This window comes from Anser anser (assembly GCF_964211835.1).
Source record: "Anser anser genome assembly, chromosome: 6".
NCBI lineage: Eukaryota > Metazoa > Chordata > Aves > Anseriformes > Anatidae > Anser > Anser anser.
Window position 1 is genome coordinate 35,915,547 of NC_139726.1, and position 23,198 is coordinate 35,938,744.

General features: G+C 35.6%; 1 protein-coding gene across 8 annotated transcripts in view; it reads left to right on the forward strand.

Annotated features, from left to right (window-relative positions):
• The window catches only part of GULP1 (GULP PTB domain containing engulfment adaptor 1), a 150,509-nt gene that overhangs the window by 77,024 nt on the left and 50,287 nt on the right, over nt 1–23,198 (forward strand). For all 8 annotated transcript variants that reach the window (XM_083842930.1, XM_083842935.1, XM_083842934.1 and 5 more), the window contains exon 3: nt 8,591–8,652. In XM_083842930.1, coding sequence (XP_083699056.1) covers nt 8,591–8,652 — 62 coding nt within the window. The remainder of the gene's footprint in view (nt 1–8,590; nt 8,653–23,198) is intronic.

Genomic DNA, 23,198 nt, shown 5'->3' on the forward strand with positions numbered 1-23,198 from the left:
ATTAAAAATGAGAAAGGAAACTACTGTTTCTTCTAGATAGAGACCTTTCTAAGTATGAAATAGCTGTAATCCAAACCTTCTGGGAGTAAGAGAGTGAAACTTTGAGTGTCTCAAAATAGTCCTAAAAATGTTGCTAGCTATATCCACTTCGGGCTAAATTTATCCCTGAATTACAATATGTGAAATCCAACGAACTTTACTGAGGTTGTGGAGGGCGTAAATCACAGCTGAATTTAGTTCACTCTTTATTATACCCCAATGGTCTTGCTTCATCCTAGAGTAAATGTCAGCCTTAGTTTACATATGGCACAAAGTTCAGTGCCAAAGCTGCTGTTAAAACTGCTGTGAATCTGAAATTTCTAATGTGTGTGGTTTGTTTTTTTTTTCCTTCCATATGATAGCATTTCATAAGGTTGGTAATTGCTGCTGGATTATCAGCTCCATGGGATGTAGATGGCATTCATAATATTAAATTGAATATATTGAGTTAATAGCCTATAATAAATCATAAGTTTCAGTGATAGCGTTTCAGTGCAATGGCTTTTTATGAGCGTCATCTATGAAAATGTAGACAGATGCATTTAATCGTCAGGGTTCGATATATGAAAAAAATGTGATCTAAGGTTACAGGATGCTCTCTTCCAGGAGTGGACTGGCTATAATGTGATCTTCATTTATATTTTAGACTTATGCTACATTCAAGACATGACAAATGTTTTGGTTTATCTTTATCTTTCTTTTTTGAATATGCAGATAACAGTTCCTTTTTAGCTCATTAACTGCCTGTGGATTTGTTTGTTTTTTAAGTATTTTTGTATTATGATACTCTTCTCATTAGGCTACTAAGGTTCCCTTTTAAGTATGTCAACAAGGAGAGTTCCAGGTTTACTGCCTCAATTTGGAAAGGACCAAATCCTTATCCATTGGTGGGAGAACGAAGTGTCTTTTCCTGTAGCCTGTGTGTATGCATGCACTTGTATGCAAGCATATATTTATTTATTTATGCACTTTCCCCAGGGATCTAAAAAAACGTTCCTCACCATGAAAATAAAGCAAATAATAACATCTCTGGGTTGTGAAAGCAGAGGGAACAGGTCTAGCTGGCATGAATTATTTAGGAAAGAAATGGTTATAATATGTTTTTAGGGGATGCACAGCTGCAAATGAGGAATACTCACTGGGAACTCTCTGTAGAATTCATGTTGTGTCTGCACAGGTAAACCTAATTTTTCTTCTGAAACTTCATGCAGTTATTCTGTCCCTCTTTGGCCCTGTATAATGTCTTGTTCCTTTTGGTGATAAGAGTTTGGCAGCACCTCCATAAGGCCTAAATCTTAGGATATTCTTAGGTATGAGTGAATTTATTTTCCCCAGCTGTTAACATGAGAATAGGAGGACAGGATTGTAATTTCTTGTTGCCTATTTTGCCTGCATTATCTTCAGAAGAGTATTGCAGAAATCATAAGTATTGTACCTGCTTAAAGAATATCTAGGCAGCTCACAGGATAGATCTATGAATGTTTACAATTATATTTACCATAATAACTATTTTCTTTTTCCTCTTGCAAAACCGAAGGGGCTCCTTTCAGAACATACACACTCCTTAACCATAAAGCACTAACTACTGACTCTAAAACAGGAACAGTACTGGAGGACTCTTAAGCTTTTTGGTTTCCATCCTATTAAAATGTATGCAGCCTCATTTACAGAATATTATTTGTTTTGTACAGCAGTTAGACAATAGTACCTTTCAAGATCTACAAGCTATTAAATTCTTGGTGTAGAGTTATTAGTGTATCATATAGAGTTGTTGCTCAAGGTACTATTTAGGTTGCTACCTTGGGGAAGTTACTCTAAATGTGTTTCATGAGTTGCACAGGTACCCTGCTATTTAACTGGATGAATATCTAATTAAAGACAAGATGTATTATTCTGAGTGAGCATATAAAGTTCAAGACATAAGTCTTACAGCTCCAGTGTGACAGCTTTGAAAATCTGTCAGTGAAAGGTCAGCCCATGCTTTTCTCAGAGACCAACCATTTTATAACTCAAATTTCTCAGCTTAGTGCATTTAATCTTCTGCATTTTTTTTTGTTTAATTAAAATGGAATGTCATTCTTCCAGTGAAATAAATTTGGAGTCATGATGACTACTACCATTTGTAGGACTTCATCTTATAAAACTGTTGAAAAATTAAAAATGATATCCAAGATATGCCATTCAGAATAATTTTATTTTGTGAAATAACGTCCTTTAGATGCATAAAACCATGGGGCTTGTATAGATAAATGAGAGAAAGCTACAGATTGACATGTTGTAGTTGTTTTGAATGTTTATTGTCACTTTCCTTTCTTCTCTTTCCAGTTTACCGGCATTTAAAAAAATATAATTTCAAATGAAAACAAATTATTACAGTATTTTAATCTTTCTGAATAAAAAAATATAGTAACTCTAAGTTTAAGATTTCCCAATTGTGTTCCTTTTCCTTCCAAACTGACACAAGTTCTTGAAGTTAGAAATGATTTATAAAATTGCCTTTTATCAAGCTTAATTGATACTTTCCCACATTTGTTTAGTGTTATAATGAAAAGTTTAACTGAACTCTGACTCCAAAAGCAAAAGTTGGAGATCTAGTATTGATCTGTGTGTACTCCTTAGTGAAAACTTATGAAAACTGTTGTCACTTAAAATAGATTATACTAGCCCACTAACCTCTCTTTGAACTCCAATTCAAAGCTTGTAGCAAAGACTTAAGTATTTTAGTGTAGCTCATTTGGTGGCAAGAAGACAGAAGAGGTAAAGGCTGAAGAGCTTTTTTTTTCCTTTTTTTTTCTAGTAATTTAGGAAACTGAACTTGCTAAAAGTTCATAACATCAGCAAACAACAAGTGCAAAGGCAAGGATTTGCTAATCACTGAGTAGTTGCACTAATATATTGATTTGTCTTTTCTCTCTTGTCAAAAGTGTCCTAGCTACTAGTATCCATGTCTTAAAATATATAGTATAAAGTGCGTAGGTTGGGTAGTGAAAGTTACTATTTGAGGAAATGCAAATCCTAGATATTTTTTTTTGGAGGGGTATTCTGTAACTGTGCCAACTCAGCTTTGCTATGATATCATTTTGCTATTTTAGTAAATAGCTATTTAAAACCATTCTAAATGTCCTGAATATTACAGTAGAAGGACATGAAAAGGCTAAACATTCTGCAAAACTCATTCTGTTCTAGGAAGATAGGCTTTGATGTCTTGGCAAAGAACAAATGTCTCCAAAGAAAGCTTTGTTTGCCAAAAATAAAACGATACAACAAAAGTAATTATTTTAGCATTGCGTATGTTGACTGGCATTTGCTTATACATATTTCGGGGAGAATTTGGCTATGATTAAGCAATTGAAATAACTTTAATAAATTACTGTCATTGAATATACAGATGGTACCCAGTCATTCCTCTACAAGGTGGCTGAGGTGAATACTCTAGCCAAATTACAGTCTAGGGGTAGGTTTCTGTTAATAATGTTTAAACACTGTGTTTAGGTCAAAACTCTGGTAACAACCATCAAGTCTCATGGCTCAGTGTATCAGTTGGTTGTCTGTAGCAGTTGAGAAGAGTGATTTTACCTTACGTGTTGATGGATTAGCAAAAGTGCAACTTGGGAAAACTTGGCTGTCTGTTGCACTGCAGGATAAAGGAAATGACTCATCAGGGTGGCAATTCTTGTATATCCCATTGTGAAGGTTTTCTTTATTGATATAAACGTAGATAACTTAGGAAAAATGAAAGATACAGATATATATATATATATGTGTATATATATATACACACACACATACAAGTAAGCTCCTTCTTCCCTGAATTAGTAATGCATAGATGTAACACTAATCTTGTAGGATTGTCTCTTCTTCAGCAGACTGCTGGTAGACTGATTCTCCTATGAGATCTTTCTTTTCATAACAAATTTTATAAAGCAGGAAGACAATTCCAAGATCTCTTCTGTTGGTCAGGAAAGCATCCACTGATGTCAAAGAGTCAGTAAAGAAGATAAGCTTTAATTTTTACCTTCTAGATATGACTGTATTGTCACTGGAACATTAAAAAAAAAAAGTTCAAATCAGAGTCTCTCTGTTCATTGTATTAAATGGAATGGCCACTCGGTCTCGTGCTTTGATAAATGCTTTGGAAGCAAAGTTAGGCAGAGCCACATGTAGAATCCATGAAGTGTGGGCTTTTTGGAGGCTTAACTAAACTTGCACTACTAAGCATTGTTTTGCCATTTAGAAAAGCTAGTTCAAAGTTCAACTATGCCTCTCTACACAATTGATTTTGTACTATCTGGGCACTAAGTAACACAAGAAGGAATTTATCTCAAGGGGAGAACAATTTCTTGGCACTGTTACTGCTTTCCTTTTTGTTAGATAAATGGTCAGCTGTGCTGTTATCTAACCTAATGTCATCCTCCACTAAGTGCAGCACAGTTGATCTTGGTACTTTATGAAGTTCCTGAGTCTATTGACTTCAGTGTGTGATTTGTCTGCACGTTTCTCTTCTGCTCTCTAGTGTCAATGAGGCCTCTGAAGTGACTCACACTGGTGCATCCTTGTTCCAGATGGTGTGTTGAGCAAGTACTTGACATAAAATACAGATTGTGGAGGAATCTCTCCTTTATAGAAAGAGGCTGGTATGAGTTAGGGGGGACTAGAAAAGAGTGAATTGCTATTGCAGTTCAGTCTGTCAAACCACTTGCAAATATTAGTTTTATGTGGTTTTCCCAGTGGTCTTAGCTGGCCAGTGTACGCTGGTAGAGAGGAAAATCTGAGAGGCTCTCACCCTATTCAAATCCTCTTCGAAATATGATTGGATGCTGTCCTACTGCTACAGGGCATCTCTAAACGTCTGCGCTGCACAGCAAGCATGCAGAGCGTGAGGAGGGCTTGCATATAGGTTACAGGATCACTGGCTTTCTTTAAGCAAGACTGTGGCTTACTCTGTGCACTTGAATTGTGAACAGTCAACCTTCTTCCTTTCTTTATGCCAACATAGTGGTACTGTGTTTGTCAAAACCACTACAAACTCAGGGTTCTGCCTCCTAGCCTCTCTCATGCTTCATTCCTGTTAAATTCTGTTTATGCTTTCATGGACTGCAGGTGTCTGAAAGTCATAACTCTCAAAAGAAAAGAAAAAAAAAACAAACAAACAAAAAAAAAAACTGGGCACTTATGTCAACTTCAATGTAAATGTTAAGGCAGCCTAGATTAATAGCTTCAGACACAGTCTGGAATAGTTGTAGTTTTCACCAGGTGAAATAATAGTAGTTTTCACTTTCTACTTCTGCGTTACGTTAGATGCATACCTGTGTCAGTTTTTGTTTTATCTAGGCCTTTGGTCCTTTCTTTAGGACTTTCTGTTTTTTTATCTATTAAATGTCTAGAACTATTGCTTCTATATAAATAATAAAGTAATAATATGAGCTATGTTTTTCATTGCATTTTATTGTAGGGTTTCATATTGTTTGTTGCTTCACAATGAATACATACTAAACCATGACAACCCATTTTAAAATAATTGTAGAAGTGAAGGATCATGCTAATAGCAAGCTACACTTATGTCAAATGTTTAAAGGAATACCTCTTTTATAGGTTTTCTTTTTTCCTAATATTCCGGTTGATTGAATACACAGTTTCTGAAATTTGATATTTCTCATTTGCTATGAAATCAAGCTAAGGATAAGCAGTATTTCAAACAGCTGCTGAAAGATAGAGGCATTAGCCCAAAATAGGGGCTAGTTGAACTAGATGATCCTGGAGGTCTTTTCCAACCTTAATGATTCTATGAGTATGGAAATCAGAGCTTACAATTCAGAGGGAAATGCTGGTAACAAACATTTCTGTAACATCCGCATGACTTTTTCTATATCTTTGCTATCAATGTGAATTTTGCCTCACATTGACTCTGTTCAGTGAGAAGAGTTCTTTCAAATATGCAAGTAACCCATAACTATTGCATGCCTCTAGGAAATAGGCTTCCAACATCTGTGGAAAACTTACTGCCTGTGTCACACTGTGGGGATCTGCGTGTGGGTGTTGGAAATGCTGCTTGCCAGCTCAGTGTTTTAATCAATGGCACGAGATTCATAAAATCCAGGCATTTTTTTGGTACATGGCAAAGTTACTGATTTCCTCTTCCTTTTGACCTGAGAAAACACAGTCGTTTTTCCTTGTCTTCCCATAGTTAAGGATGCCAGCAGTAATGGAAACACTTTCCTAGCAGTGTTATTCCTTGCTCCAGTTCTTAGAGCTATTGTATCATTGCAGTTTGATGTTGATACACATGTGGCTGACTTCACAGAAATATTTCAGGTAAAGCTTTTTGCCCAGTGATAATATTGGAAACATTACCAGCATTTCCAGCTTGGTTCCTGAACTAAATAATGTTATTTTTCAGCTTTGAACATGTCCTTCATGGGGAAGAAAGTGTGTGACATTTTTCAAAGAGTACTTAGTTTTCCTGGTACCCGGGTAGTCAATGTAGGCTTTAGAAACTTCAGCCCCATTGCCTGTTTGTGCTAGTGCTAGGCACTGAAATGAGGGGGGGATTGGTTTTGTTGCTGTTATTTTTAAGAGATTCAATATTTTATTTTGGAGCATTTTTTACAGGGTTTTCCTTTAAATAATTTATAAGTATGCTGGTATCTTGCTGAAGTGAGTAAAGAGCTGATGTGCAAGAAATGGGTAAATAAAACATTCACATTAGCAGTGTGAATGCATATTTCAGAGCTTAGATTTGCACTGTGCAGGTCTTCACTCTGCTGTGGTGAGTGGTATGGTGTGCAGTGTGGTCCCATCTTACATGACAGATTCTCTCTGACCTGGGACTTCCAGTTGAGAGCGGGCGGTAGCCTGCTCGCCAGCCCCTCAGCAGTGCCCTGACTTGAAATGTAATGCTCACAGTTAACTTTTGGGCTGTCAGGATTTATTCTAGTGTTCTTAATTCACACCCTTTTTGTTCCTTTTCTACTTGTGGATAACAGTAGCTGTTGATGCTGTACTCAGAATGGAGATCAGGCTTCAGATCTTAAAATATTCTGGGAAGTCAGTCAGGTTCAGGTTGCTGAATTCCAGTCACAAGGCACACGTGAAATGGGGGGATTTGGAATTGCAGCCACTGCAGTGCATAACCGTACTCCTGCCTGCCTCCGAGTGGACAAATCCTGCTTTCTTAATTAAGAAGTGCTAATGTCATTCTTCAGCAATGCAGCTGAACCCATTCTCAGCTAGAAGGAAATTGCTTTAAAGAAAAAAATTTCCTCTGGCTTTGCAGTTTTGATCCTGTTCCTGTGGTGATTATGGTGAATATCTTGTTTAACAGGCTTCTTGCTTCTCTATGTTCACAAATATTTAGTTTGTTTAGTGTCAATAAATGTCACGGCTTTTGCTCTTGAGCAGTTTGAAGTGGGCTGGATTTTATTGTTCTTATGCGTAGCTAATAAAAAAAGTAATTGCTGTAACTGCAAGTCCCATTAAAGGCAAGGGGAATTGTCTGTGAATATGCAAGGGGAGAGCTTTGCTTTACGCTATTATTCTGTTACTTAATTGAATAAAGTTCCAGATTTGTGACTTTAATTCATGGTAATTAAAAGAGAAGTGGTGTCAAGTTAGAAAATACTACTAAATATTGAATGTGAGGAATATAAATTACTCAATGGCATAGGCTCCTGCAGGTGGTAATACAGTTAAGTAGTTTGGAAATAGCTTACTTTTTTTTTCTCAAATGATTTCAAATAAAATAATAAAACTTTAATAAAATATTTCTAAACTTCTAATAAGAGTAATTTTTTCTAATGTTTGTAATTCCACCCTAAATTATGTAGAACGTTCTAAATGGCTATTAAAAGAGAAGGAAGAAAAATATATTGCACAAGTAATAAACTTGTGATGTAACCATATGAAGTATGCAGTGGGAAAAGTAAGACAAAAGTACAGTCTTGTGATGCAAAAATTGGTAAAAGAAAATAGGCAAATTTGTTTAGAATATGTCATGAAAAATTGAATAACATCTAAACTTCTGAATCACTTACCATGAGCTGACCTGTTTCTGTTTTCCTACAGAGAGATTAGGGCTTTTTTTTTTTTTATATCAGTTATCACTTTGATACTTTTTCAACAATAATTTCCTTTGTCCCTGTAATGTCTTGATAATCTATCAGAAAAAGCCCCACACAAATATCATTACAAGTGCAGCATATCGTCAGTGCTTTAAGCAGCAATAGGATGCAGAAAATATTGATGTTGAGAGACAGAAGCAGCAAACATCCTTAGAACAATAAACGTATTGGAGGGGGAGGAATTGGAGTAGTTGCGGTAAATCAGGTCAGTTGAAACTAGAAATTTAGCAAATAGAAGTAACAAGGTTCTTTCATGTAAATGTTTGTGTAGTTGTGAAATATACTGTGTTTCCATCTAGCCCCAATAACTACTTCAGACAGATAATTATCTGAGGAAAATTAGGATTGTTGATGCTTTCCAGAAAGATGTCATAATAGTTCAACTAACAATTGAATAACCTATTCAGTGCTTCTTTTATTTTGCTTTTCTGTAGACAAAACATGGATGCACACTCCTGAAGCCTTATCAAAGCATTATATTCCCTATAATGCAAAGGTAAGAAAATATGAAGTTATTTTCTCCTCTTACCTTTAGAACGCAGTGCATTCTATCTTGCTTTTTATTTGAAAACTGCAGGGACATGAAGTAGCCAAATGAAATAGCGAGGAAAAACTTAGTAAGTAAATGTCTGTTTTGCAGATGAAAATTTTCTATTTCTTAAATAAGGGCCAGATGATTCTCCTTCTGTCTGAATTACTTGATTTTGTAGAAAGCAAGCAGGTGTTTCTCTTCTGCTCGATTTTCTATTTCCTTTTAATAGATGCCAAATGGATGGAAATTTGGACTGCAAAGGAATTTAACATCAGGTTGCATGTGTACAGTGCTATAAAAATTAAAATGAATAACACTCCTTTTGAACAGTAGTAAAGACAAAGAGTAATGATCCTATCTGCTGGATACATTGAAATGTCAAATACTGAGAAAATATGGTAGAATAATAACTGGATTTTTGAATAGTAAAATCAGAAGTCTTACTCCGGTGTTCTCTTATCTCAGTTAGGATGAAGTGTTTTAATTAGCCTAATGACATCTGTTCATAGGAAAAGAATCTTTCCAAAATAACAACTTAGAAATTGGCAACTTATTACTTGCCATTATAGTGGGAGGATATTTCAATGAGATTCCACCATGGCATGTTCTGGATAATGTTCCCTGTGTTTTATCCCATAATTGTTTTGTTTTGTTTTGCTTTTTAAACATAAAATTGAAAATTATTTCACAGACCAAGACTCAGTTTCCTATGCTGGCACTTCCTGCTGTTGGATTTGCAACTTTTTTTTTTCGCTTAATGCTACCATACAGTGAGCAAGTGTTTGTAGTGGAAATTTGAATCATCTTCTGCTAGTTGCCAGATGAACATGTTTTTATTCTGTGTGCTCTCAAACTGAATTTTCGACCAAAGGATGTATTACCATTTAACTGGATAGCCCTACCAGACACCTTGGCTTTTATATTACAGTTTTTGAGAGGGAGGAATACTTGCTGGGGTTATTGTACCATCTGTTTTAAGAGCAAGTTGAAGCTATGAATTCTATTAATGCATTGAACAAGACCTGTTCATCTGTGATCTTTATTTAAAGAGAAAAAAGAAACCTCCTTCATCTTGCCTGTCTCATTGTCTTTCTTAAAAGCATATCTCATAAATAGGTGTCAGTACAGGTATGCAGAAATATTTTTTAAAATAAAGATGACAGTGATGGGGTGGTGCTAACTGCAGAAACAACACTGTCAATAACTGCTGGGACAGAAGAGAAGAGGTGGGAAATTCCTGTCCAAAAGAAGTCTGCTTTATTTAGGTTAATATATGCTCAAGTTCTTCTGCTCCTGTTCACTGTGAATTCAGGCCTCATAATGTATGTATGTTTTTTTTAAAAAAAAAAAGTCACATTTTATCTGTTAGCTTTAAATGATGTTTTCACTTTAATTCTGAAGTATCATTTTTACCCAGTTACTCAGTATTTTTCTGTTTAAAAGGAGACCTTGTATATATTAGCATATCATTTGAGTTTTGTGACATCTTGATTTTTAACTAATATACCCGGCTGATTTCAAATCTTGTAACTGGCTCGTGAACTAATGACTAAAAACTCAGGAAGCATCTGTGAAGCAAGTATTGAAGAAGACTCGTGGATTACTATTTTTTTTTTTCAAATCTTCATAGCCATCATTTTATTTCTCATTCTATAACATTCTATCCATAAAGCTTTTGTATTTGTTGGGAGGAAATGACAACACTTTTCCATTTGATTTCTTTCAGAAGGTAATTATGTGAGTGAAGAATAATAGAGAATAAAAAAGATGACGTTCAGAAAATTAAATCTAGTTGATGGAAAGTGTTCTTTTCAGAGGTGTTCTTTTTCCATGGCAAGTGAGCTTTGTTCTGCTATATAGTTTCTTGAATGTAAATTACTCTGGATGAAAAATCATGTTTTTTGCTGTCTTAGATTTAAAAAAAAAAAAAAAAGGCATTTCTATGACACTAATCTTCTGAGATGATCAGAAAAAGAAGAATTTTACAAAAAAAAATTGAAAAGATGTGTTTTTGTTTCTTTACTCTTTTTCCTTACACATCTATTAGGAATTAGCAAAAGCATGTTGACAAAATGCAGCTCATGAGTTGACTGTTGTCTTATAAAGAACATTCCTACTCAAGGTAATAGGGTGTTAAAAGCCACCTACGATATACAGAATTGCCCTCTTTTGCACAAACTGGAGAGAACTCTTTAATAAAAAATCAGTAACATCTGATATCTCTTCGGGCATGCATCCTCTGGATGATTTATGGCAATAATCCTCTTTGCAACAAAACATAGGCAAGGTTGTTTCTTCTGCAAGTACAATCTAGGAGTCCATGAGAAGTATCCTTAAATAAAAAAGTGAATGTTCTGTTTTTCAGCATGGTTTGTGTATGGCATAAGTTGGGGGAGGGAGTTGGAGTTTACGTTGTGGAGGGTAAAGGGGGTTTATTTCAGTATGGTTTGGAGGTGAAATCTGGGCCTACTGAGGTGAGAATTTTGCAATCAGTTCCTTTGCGAACCCCTGTTTTTCTGGAATATGTCACTCCAGCTGAAAGCATATTAATCACATAACATCCCCCCCCCCCCCAAAAAAAATAATAAATCATTTATAAGTTGGGTAGTGATAGTCGCATTATAACATGATATACAGGGATGCAAGACTCATTTAGATGTAACAGCATGGAAATTTTCACCTAACAAAAGCTATTTATGTTACCAGGATATAAAATTTGAAGGCAAACTAAAATTTCTCATTTAATTCATCTTTCCTCTGTAATGCTCCATAACTAAGAACAGATGTTTGTATTATTTTCCATACTGTAGGGAAAAAAGGCTCTCTTTTGCCCTCAAGTTAATTTTCTTGATTTTAGGCCAGTGTTTTCTCCGCAACAAAAGTGTGATCAAAGTGTGACTTTATGGAATCTGACTGCAACCTTCAAAATGGACTGACTGTTGTCATCATGTAATTGATACTGCCCTGAGGGATGTGTTTCTGTTAAGCTGCTGCCCAAAACAACGTTTACTGTCTCTCTGTATTAAATTATATTTATATTCTTCCAATGGTCCCCTTATGGTCACTTGGCTGTCTTTTTGGTTTATATCATATTTCTACATGCACATCTTTCCGTTTTGCAGATTAGAGGTTCTGCTTTGCAAGTCTGGTGTTTATGTTGGCTACCAGCATCCTATGGAGCCAGTAGTGTCAACCTTGCATGAGGTCTGAAGAGCTGCCATTTTGCATAATATATGGCACATTAAAGCCTTTAGAGTTTATTTTACCAAGAGATATGATGGCTTCCTAATTCCTAAACAGCTATTGTCTTACTGCTTGCTTCATGTTTGTTTTGTTTTAAAACTTCATGTATTGTTATGGATATACTTATGATTCTTGATGAAGTTTAGAAGAGATTTTGAAGATAAAAGACCAAAGTTCCTCCAAAAAAAAAAAAAGGTAACCTCACTTTGTATTATTGTGGCTTTTTTTATGACAGTTAATTGTGAATTGTTGTGCAGTTTCGTGAATGATCTTTCAATTATTAAATATGTACCTTGGACTTATATTGCAACTATAGAAATGAGAGAGTGCATTAATAGTAAATAGCCTGCTTTGCAGTACCTAATGCTATTATTCCTTACTGTGGTACAATAAACAAAATTTAGTACATAATTTCCTATTTCTTCAGCTTTCTTATCATTCGGGACTAGCAGATAATGCTTTTCTGGAGCAAGAGTTTTAGGTGACAAGTGTGCTACTTAAGTGATGTAACTACACTAGCAAGCCTCTTGGTGCAATTGTATCATTTGAATATCTGTATCATTAGCATGATGTATTATCAAAAGCTGTTTTCATGGTGTAAACTGTGTTCCTACTACAAGGTGATATGGCTATTCTTGCAAATTCTCCTTTTTCCCCAGTAAACATATTACAGAATAATTGTGTGTCAGTAAAAACAATTAATGAAATTAATGAAAGAATATGAAAGAGAAAATTGTATATAGACTTTCCAGGTAAACAAAGGTACAAGACATGCTATTAAAAGTATACTTAAATTTATATGGTGAAGTTAGGTATTGCAAGATACTCCAAACAGAGCAGGAAAATGTTGCAGATGAGAAACTAATGAAATAGAAGAGGGCATTAGTGGAAATAACTCATTTTCCTATATTACATTTATTATAATTAGAATTAGTAACTGAATTTCAATTAATTTTCATTAGTCTCAAAATGCCTTGGATGTAAACATAACGAATGTAAGTGTTTAACTACAAGAAAAATGAGTGTCATGAAAATATCCAAATGAAATATGAAAGGAGTAAATGCAAATCTGAACTTAGTTATTTCTGATACATTGCAGTCATTAAACTTGGGGCTCATTGTGCCAAGGATGGAATAAACATGTAAACAAAACATAGAGACTACAAGGGGTACTGCCAAAAGACTTCTGTGCCTTTGAGAAAGGGATCTATCTATTCCATTTTGCTTACGAGTTAACATACTTCGAGGAAAAGGGTAGGAGGCTGGTATCATATGCACAAATATGCAATGAAATAAACAACTTTGATGCAAGAGGATAAACTTCAAACATAAACTTCCAACAACAACAAACAACATCTCCTCTAAGTAGCTAAATGAGGAGAGCTGCATTGTAATTGTTCAGTATCAAGCAGTTCCAGTTGCTGTCTTTTGTCTATGTGAAAAATGGTGAATATTTGGTTTCCTTAAAACCTGCACAGTTAAGTTCCTCAGAAAGCTCTGTTAAGTTCCTCAGAAAGTTCTTCTGAAATTCTCTAAGTATGCTTTGTCTGAGCTTACACAGCCAGTTTCCAAAGGGACGAGAACTAAGTCTGCATCTCCTGAGCCTTGTCTAGCCTTCTGAGCACAAAACCAGCCCTTACTTCCAGTCAATAGTCTATCACCGTACAGTGGGAAGATGAGTAGGATTTGCAGATCATTGTAGATCTCTACCTGCATATGAATGCACAGAGGTTCAAAGGCTGTATGAATGCATGTTGTGTATACTTATGTAGCTCACAATGCCCCCCAGATGTGTGCATGTCAAGACCATTTTCAAGAGTTGGAAGGTATATATGCCTTATGCTGTCTGTGTGCATCTGCACCTAGAGTTTTGTTTTTTGCATCAATTTTCTGCTGCTTGTCTGAAAGCTTTGAAAAAGTGACTTGCTTATAATTGGAGTGCCGATATCTTTTATAACTGAACACTGGCTGAGAAGTTTAGACAAATAGCAGAAAGGCAGCTGTGCACTTTTGACATGGGTAAGGCCTCTTCCCTGGTGTCTAAATCCCTCTTAGTTACAAGTAAAATATGCAGCTACACAACCTCATGGTTTACAGGTCATTCTTATTCCTCAGAATGTGTCTTGCTTCAAGGAAGGAATGACGTTTGAGCGATTTCATTTTTTCTTTCTTAAGGTCCATTGGTCCATTTCTGTGTGTAGCTTTAACAGAGAGCTTTAGGTTTGACTGAAGCTCCCAGTGTCATACATAAATGCAAGCTGTGTATCATTTTTGAAGTGTATAGATGAGACCGAATGCTTAGATCCAAGTAATTAAAATTTGACAAGGTAGTAAACACTTGAAGAGTGGAAGTTGAGGGTATGTGAAGTGTTTTGGATGCTCCAATTACACATACTGCTAATTCTGCAGTGTAACGATTGAATATAAAGATGAATACATATTTGTACTGAAAGCAGGGACATGATTGATCAATGTGCTTTGGCTAATGCCTATCTTTTAGTTTACAAATACTACAGCTAATTTTAGGCAAACTTGAACTTTAAGTCCATGTAAGTTGGGCTGATAACCTTTTCGGTTTTGTCCCTTGAGCTCTGTAGGGTAAATGAAGAGACTACAAATCTGCTTCACTTACCCTATATCCATACCTGGCAGGGCATTCCCATCTAATTACTGAAGGCTAAGAAAAACTAGAAAGCTGTTGAGATACTAGACTAAACTGTTTAACATGAAGTGTAATTTCTTTACCTGTCTCAGGTAGAACAATTAATAAAGCAGATGTTGTAGTCTGATATTTTTGATAGTGGAAAAAAAAAATCTCAGTGATTTTAATTGTGAGTGAGATAAAAATATTGGTTGTGGTTTTGAATACATTATAAACTGCAACTAAAAGACAAAACAGTAGCTTTTGATCTATTCTCCAGAGCTCTCATTCTCTCTCAGGTTCTGCATATGATCCCTTGGTTTCTTCCTTTTCACTTGAAGCTCCATTTCACTTGAAATGTCTAAGCACTATATGACGTGCTTCAATTATGATTATGAAGCATATTTGCAATGCAGATAAGAAACAGAAGCTATGATTTCATGGTGAGAATTAAAAACAGATCACACCAATTAATGGTTGCATATGCACATAGGATCTGGGAGGTATTTTAAGTACCTTTCTCATTAATGTATTAAATAGTATATTCAAACTTCTCTATAATAAAGAAATCTGAATTGAAGCTAGCCAGTTACCTGCCACAGCTTTAGAGTTGTGTTCTGGACAGTTAGGAGCAGATTTCTTTCTTTGGTATGCAAGCTGTTTGCTTCTCTGCCATAAATTGCCTTATATCCATTCTGCTTAGCACTGTAGCTGCTTAATTACAGTCTTTTCCTCTTTCTCTGACTTTATGAGCAGTCTCAGTTTAATTCTCTCGTAGGAGAAAAATATTTTTGTAGCAACCAACAGCTTTAGACACATTTTTGTAAGAGGGCCTAGGATCACTTATTTGGCACTGTAGATATATCTAACAACTATAACCTGGATTGAAAATGTAAAGCTGCAGAAGACTTAGCTCATTTTTGGATGTTGAGGCACGATTTTAGAAAGATCAAATGCCTTATTGCTTGAATGTTATGGAGTTGTCCTTTGGCTACAGTTATATTTGCATTAGGATTTGCTTTGGCATTGAAATGTAAGAATTGGCAATAAATTAGGTTGGAAGGGGTCTCTGGAGATCATCCAGCAGATTCCTACCTGAAGAAAGGCTAACTTAAAAATTGGGTGAGACACAACAGAGCCTTATACAATCAAGCTTTAAATTCCTGCAAGGACAGAGACGTGCAGACTCTGGGCAGCCTGTTCCAGTACTTAATCATTGTCACTGTGAAACTTCTTTTTCCCCTCATTTCTAGTTGTAGTTTCTTTTGCTGCAACTTGTGATTCTTAGTCTTAGACACATCTGCACACACACCAGCCTTGTAATCTTCAGTTTGAACAAGTGCTGCCCCCTTTGCTTCTCACAACGAACTGTTACCCGTTTTCCTAACCACCTTGTTAGGCCTGAATGCAATTTGTAGTTTATTTTTCTTTAAGAATGGGTTATTGTTGCTGTATTTCATGTTGAGATGCAGAGCCTCTGGAGTGTGAAACTCCTGGAATTCATATAACTTCTAGATTACAAGGGACATAGTTTATATGTGGAATTTTTTTTTTTTTTTCTCAAGGCTATTCTTAGCCTTTCACTGTAAGGGCTTGGTCTCCTGGGTGTGTTCACTGTCTTGGCTAAGTCTGAAAATCTGCAGCAGGAGGCTACATAGGATTGATTTATCTGGCATGGTCTGCAGTTAAAGAGACTTGTTGATGGCATGATTAAAATAGTACACTGATCAATACCATGGTACCTGAGACCTATCTGCCAGGTACATTCTTTGGATTATTTTTGTTGTAGAAATAATAATTGCAATTCTATTCTTGCTGTAGAAAGTTGTTTTCTGGAATGTAGAACAGTCATAAATTAAGGTGTTAATCCAACAAGCTCTGATAGTAGAAGAAAATATTAGTATGTATGACATACAGAGAATGAAGCAGAAGGTTTGTAGTAGTAATAGCAACCCTCTTTCAATGGCAGTTCTTTGTAATATGGCATTTAGTATTGAATACAACATCTAAAGTATATTTCTAAAGACAGTGTATTAAACAAAAGTGTAAAAATAAGCTTTGAACATAAATGCATCGCTGCCCATACCTAGTAGCTCCCTCAAAGATGCTGAGCAATGAGACTGTTGAGACAAAGGCGTAAAATCATTAGAAGCTTTGTAACAACTCTAAGTGTCATTTTCTTACTCTTTAGAAAAAGAATAAATTAATATTTGATTATAGATCTTTAATGACTGTGAAAGATGCTCAGAATCCTCAGCTCCTCAAGCTTGGCAGCACAGAAAGGAGCAGGCACCACAAGAATAACAGGCAGTGAGTGATACAAATGTCTGTTCAAGACAACTAAACAAAACTCAGAGGTTTGTCCAGAGAAAATGAATGAAGTAAATATCAGTATGCAAGGAAAAAGGACAGAATTTCCAAAAACCTTAGGGTCAGCAAAGATATGCACAACTCTCCCTTCATCCCTTTCTGTTCCTTCTCTATTGCTGATATTTATTCCCTTGCCTCTTCTTAAGGCTGCTGAAAACTACCAATTAGCCTCATTAGCATGCCCTCCAGGGATTCTTTCTGCACAGTTATATTTCCATGTGAGCTGTCGGCTGTGAGAATGTGAGGTTTCCTTAAGCAGACTTTTTAGCCTCTGGACTGTCAAGTGAGCTGCATGTCTGACACTTGAACTAATAGGCTACAGAGTTCAAACATCTGGGATTATTGTATGTGTGGGTTAGGTGACCCCCAGCTGTTTATGGATTGTTCTTGCTTTAAATTAGGATCAGGCCTGCAGATGAATTAACTCGTTCTCTTCTCACCTCCCATTTTTGATAAAGCTGGATATTTCTGTTCTCTCAGCCTTTGCTGTATTTATGGAAACACTCCCTTCTTCTCACATCTACTATGCACTAAAAATAACTAGGCAACTCTCCCAAAACAAACTGGAAAATATAAAAGTAGAACTGAATCAGAGAAAATATGAAAATGGCACAACTTTTTGAACAGGAACATCTGTAAGGGCATAGCTTGACCAGTTAAAACAAGACTTCAGGAATCTGTCCAACAGCCAGGCAGAAAAGCAAGTAAAATAAATTCATTATTCTAAAAACAAAAGAACTTCATACATGCTCATCTTCTTTATGAGGATTCATCATCAAGAAACCATTGGACAAGTTACTAGCTGCAGCCTGTGACTTTTTAAACTCTATTCGAATAATAATGTATGTAGCCAGTTGTGGATCCTGGACTGTAATGAGTATTTTTCTTAGAAATGCCTCCTTCGGATCACTTGGATTTAGGAATTGTAAGGTCCGCCTTGCCCTGTCTTAAAAAGCACATTGAACTTTGAACCTGAGAACCTAAGCTCTGCCATGCCAGAGAACATTTCATTACTGGTTTGGGACATGGCCAAGAATCATATTTGTATGAACTAATTTGTAAAGCTTTGTTCAAATATTTCACATTTTTACTAGAAATTATTGGCCACTAAGAGGGAGAGAGTGTTGGGTTACATTGATCTGCGCTTGAAAAAAAAAAAAAGAAAGATGAACGCATACTTTTTCATAGCTAGCATTTTCTTCTTTCTGAATCCTTAAAGGAAACCATATCTAGGAAGTTCCTGGAGGTTTTACAAGTGAGAAATCTTTCAATTTGTTGCTGTAGTTCCTCTAAAAAGAGGAAAAATGGAGAAACAAGGATATACATCAAATCTTGATGATAAATGTGGAGCCAAAAGGTGCATTGGAATGAGCAGATCATTTGAAGCACTGGCTGAAAATGTCCCTAAGGCATATCTCTTATTGTTGCTGTAGCACTTTTGTGCTTTTGAAATAGGAGATCCTAGAGAGAGAGTCAGAGAGAGAAGTTACTCAGCAAATCACATGAATTAGAGTATTCAGTTAATAAGATAAGGTGAGAGGAAAGTTGTCTACTCTAGAATATAACCTTGTTTCTGGAAATCCATTGAAATCAGGAATGTTTGGGTCATCATAAGTCAAAATTCAGAGGCCATATTCAACTTGCACTACATGAGGCTTTGAGGAACTGCAACTGTTAGAGGCAAACCATTTTCAAAATGGAAAAGTATTCACCATGTGCATGTTTTCACCTGCATGTGCATGCTTAATGTTCCAACCAATTTTAAAAGGTTTAAAAGTAGATACAGCTCTGGGGATTTTTTTATATTTATTTATTTTTATTTTTAACTTAGTGGACATCTAAATTACATGGTATAAGCTGTCCTGATTTCATATGTGGTCGGGTGAATTCTCCTTACTTCTTTTGTACCGTATTTCAGGGGCTTGCAATCTTCACCTGGAATTGAGGAAGGTGAGAAAATTGAGCCTCAATTGCATGCTTTTTGTCTTTAAAATTTGAAAGCACTCTGTTCGTTTTGTACTAGTTTTAGATTTTTACTTGTATTTTTATTAGCTATTAGAATGTTGTGTACAAGGAAGAATGTGGCTCAATGTTTTATATTGATTTTTATTACTAACACTCAGAGGTACTAACGGAAATTATGCTGTGCATTTCCAAGAGTTTATCGTCATTTATCACAGTTCACTTAGATCATCAGTTCCTTGAAGCTAAGGGCTATCTTTGTGTTGTTTGTGCAGCCTCTAGAATAATGAGATGGAGCCTCTAGGTGGTACCATGATGCAAATAATCATAGATCAAAGTTCAGAAGAAGTAAGTGACAGAACACCTTGGAATTTCCTCTGATGAGCTTACTCTTCAGAAAGAGTAATTAAATTATAATGGAGACAAGAAATGGGTGAATTGTTACCCTAAAGATATGGAACTGAGGTAATACTGGATGTTTTCTGCAAATTTGTCCCAAATGACTGTTCTTTAATCAGATCTCAAATTTTGAATTCTACTTCAGTGCCTTGAGCTCAAGACTAAATGTATTCTCAATATCTAGTCTCTTAGTAAAAAGGAGTATGTGGCTACTTTAAAGACTAAATCCCTATATGATTGTTTTTAAAATACACTGTTTTCTTATTTTGCACTCAGCTGAGAATGCAAGCATCACTACAATGATCTAGACGAGATTAATTTTACTACTTTAGCACCAGAAGATAACTCTTTATATTGAAAAGCATAATACTTTATATGAAATAAGTGGCAGATAACATTTCAGAGTTGGATTAATTGCTGTTGTAAAATAACGTACAAAGTAATTTCCAGCTCTTTTGAATAGTTCATTTGAGATGTCCATCTCATCTACTTATCAATCTTCAAGTTAGCAGATATTAAGGTCTACGTGACGGTGGTTTCACTTCATACTTCATGCTGACAGGCTGAATATGTCACTACTAAACATTTTTGCAGTTGTTAAAATAATCTTTCTAATTAAAAATCCCATTCCCTATAAACTATATTATTTAGAGGAAAATATTTTCTATATTTAGTTAGTGCTCTGCAAATTTGTTTCAAATATCTCTGGAATAGTAGAGTAAAAAGGCAGTGCCATCTCTTACCAGCATCTTGGATTAAATAGCTCTCTTCATAGCTAGGTTTGGAAAAACTGCTAGTTACTGGTGTTTTTGAAGATACTGAAGGCTATGTGTTCAATCATAGTGATCCCTGTATGTAGATTTTATAGCTGGCTTTAATGTGAGATCATATGAATTAAAGAAAGACCATCCTTTACATGAAACAAGTGTATAAAGCAATAATCAGCTGTGAGAAGACTGTGTTCTGGTTACATGAAGGAAAAAAATAATTTAAAAATCCAATATAACAATATAACTAAACCAATACAAGAAAATCTGTCCTGGCTTCCCTGTCCCTTTTCCCACAAGATACCCACTTAATTTTAAGGTATTTTCTCAGAACTTCAAGTTTAATGCAGTTTGGGGGTTCGGGGGTGTCACAATTGTTGCTCTGCTTTGTCACCTATGTTTTTTTCTCTGCTCATGGAGCTTCTCTCTCTTCAACTCCCACAGATACTCAGCTCATCTGATTTTTACTTGGCTACCCCAGTCAATTATTCTCTCAAACTTCTGAGGGTGTTCTGTGAATCTGGTGACTCGAGAAGACACTACAGATGTCATTTGCATAAAATTAACAATACTCTTAGGGTAGTAGATGTAGCTTAGGAAGTGTTTTTTAGGAGCAAAAGAAAAAAAAAGACAAGTTACTGTCAGAAAACACATTTTCTTGGCCACATGTCAAAATACTGCTATTAATTTATGTGCATTTATTTAAGCACATCTATGTGGATTATTAATGTGATTAGGAATTACATTTTGCTGACTCAGGTTTTTCACCACTGAAATTGCTTTACTAAGAAAATGTTGGCTGGTTATTTTTTTCAAATGGTGATTCTCAGTATAGGAACTACAGTATAGAAAACAAAAACAAAACAATGACATAAACAACAACAAACCCACCCAAAGCAAATTCTCAGTTCATGTTTCTGTTAATATACGTATCTACAAATATCTGTCCTGTGGTGTCCATTTTCTCCTCGGAGTCACATTTCTGCTTGGAATGTATGTATAAAAAAGTATTTGTTAGAGAAATTATAGCTATAACACTAGATTTTAAAGAGCAGATGATCTATGGTAATGAGAGTTAAATGTTCAGGTTATGCTCAAAATTTTTGTTGTATGAAATAATCCGTGAAAGTACTGCTAAGTTTCCAGTGTACTAAAGTTAGATAACTAGCTCGATGCATTCGTGATTCTTTCCCCAAAATATCTGTTTTCTGGTGTGCTGCTTGTTCTCTGTTTGACAGCCAAGTGTTTCTATGAATCAAGAATTAAAATAAGAGTTATTTCTTTTCATCTGTGGTACAGTAAGGCTCACAGTGTTACAGGTCCTAATTTAGAAGAGATGCAACAGCCTTAATATAGGCGACTTCATATTTCATATGGATAAAATGGAAAAGGACTTTAATAAAGCAAGAGTAATGGTCAGTAGTTACTTGTTCCTATTACTAAGGCTGTTTATGTTTGAATGAGAGTTTTGTTCCTAACTGTGACTTCTTCTGTTTTATCCCACAGGGAATTCCTGTTTCTGTGTTTATAGTACCATTGCATGTTGCCATGGCAAGTGTCTGATACTGCAAGTTCAGCATTATCATGTTAGTGACGGACAAGGGAGGTAAAAATGGGTTTAGATGAAAATAAACTTCATTCACAAAAATTGGAAATGTGTGTGGCAATATGTCTGCTTTTGGAAGATGTTGTTAATATTTTTCACTACAAAAGAGTAGCTTCAATATTTTCTGTTTATCTTTATAAATATATTATATGTATAAAAAAAAAATTACAGTTTCTTCCACATCTTGTGGAGCTGATTTACGTTGAACAACAGCTGTGATTATTTTGTGTCCCAGCTTCAATCTGAAGAAGTTATTGCCAGATGAGCACTTAGAATTGCACAATCCCACCTTGAAATGGCACGTGAAAACTCCTGCTTGCTCTCGTACATCTTGTTTTGAAAGAAAGAATGTGAAGCCTGTGTTCCTCTAAATGTGTGCCTAACACTGAAATCATCTGGGAAATATCTCTTTGAAGGAACAACTGTTTTCTGAATGATGTCATGGCCTGTTTAGTCATGTGGTTTGGAGATGCACCCCTAGTTCAACTGGCTCCATTAATGATGTTCTGAGTTAATGAAAATACTCCAGATTTTACCGAGCTTCATCTTATTGGTAAAGTAGATTGGTTTTGCCAGTTTTACAAACTAGGATAGGTTTTGTTATTAAATATTGAAAACATGTTTTGTTTCTTCATAACGGTCTTTCATCAGCTCAGCTCAATTTTCATTATTTTTAGGGAGGCTTTATTAGCCTGAATATTTTGCAGCAACAGCAAAGTCAGCAAGACAGATGGAGCTCAAATAAATCAGCTTCAAGCTTTAACTTGCTATATTTTGTGGGGGGGGAAAAAAAATGCTAGATTGTTCGCAGAATACTAACACAGAGCAGACCAGTGCATACTACGGTTACAGGAACAGTGGTGTTCTGAAAAACAGGGGGTTGATACTTTGGGCAATGCAGAGTCAAAAACTAGGACAGCAGTTTTTTGTGTCGTATACAGGGCGTTATACTGATAACTGCCAAGAAACTTGTTGTGAGAACACCACCACTTGGTGTCCTCATCTTACTGTTTTTTTAATGATAGTGCTGTACTAGATTGTGGTTTTCTTTTTGTTAGTTTGTTCTTCACTGTTTTGTTGCATTTTTTTTTCTCTTTGTTTTGGGGGGTCCTCTATTAGCTTTATGGGAATACTAAAGAAAATGAACTGTAACCTCAGTTTGGGTAGACTAGTGTTTTTTTGCAAGTAGTAGCAATGAAAACATTTTTTCACCCTGTGGTGCAGTGCAGTTCCCTTTAGGCTTGCCAGTTAGTTGCTAGTTAGCATCTGCATTGATTAAGTGGGGATTAAAGGAAGGTGGTCTCTGCATTCTTAGGTTTCTTGCAGTATGTTGGATATCTTTGCAAAGGGATCTGTAAACAGAAATATTTGTACTACTCCAGTACATGTGAGTGGAATATAAGAGTTGCTGAAGTTGTGTCTTACTGTTAATTCAGTTAAATCACTATGTTGGAGTCTCCTTTATGAAAAAAATGCAAACGAGATGTCAACGTCCTTATATTAAGATACTTGAAAATATCTC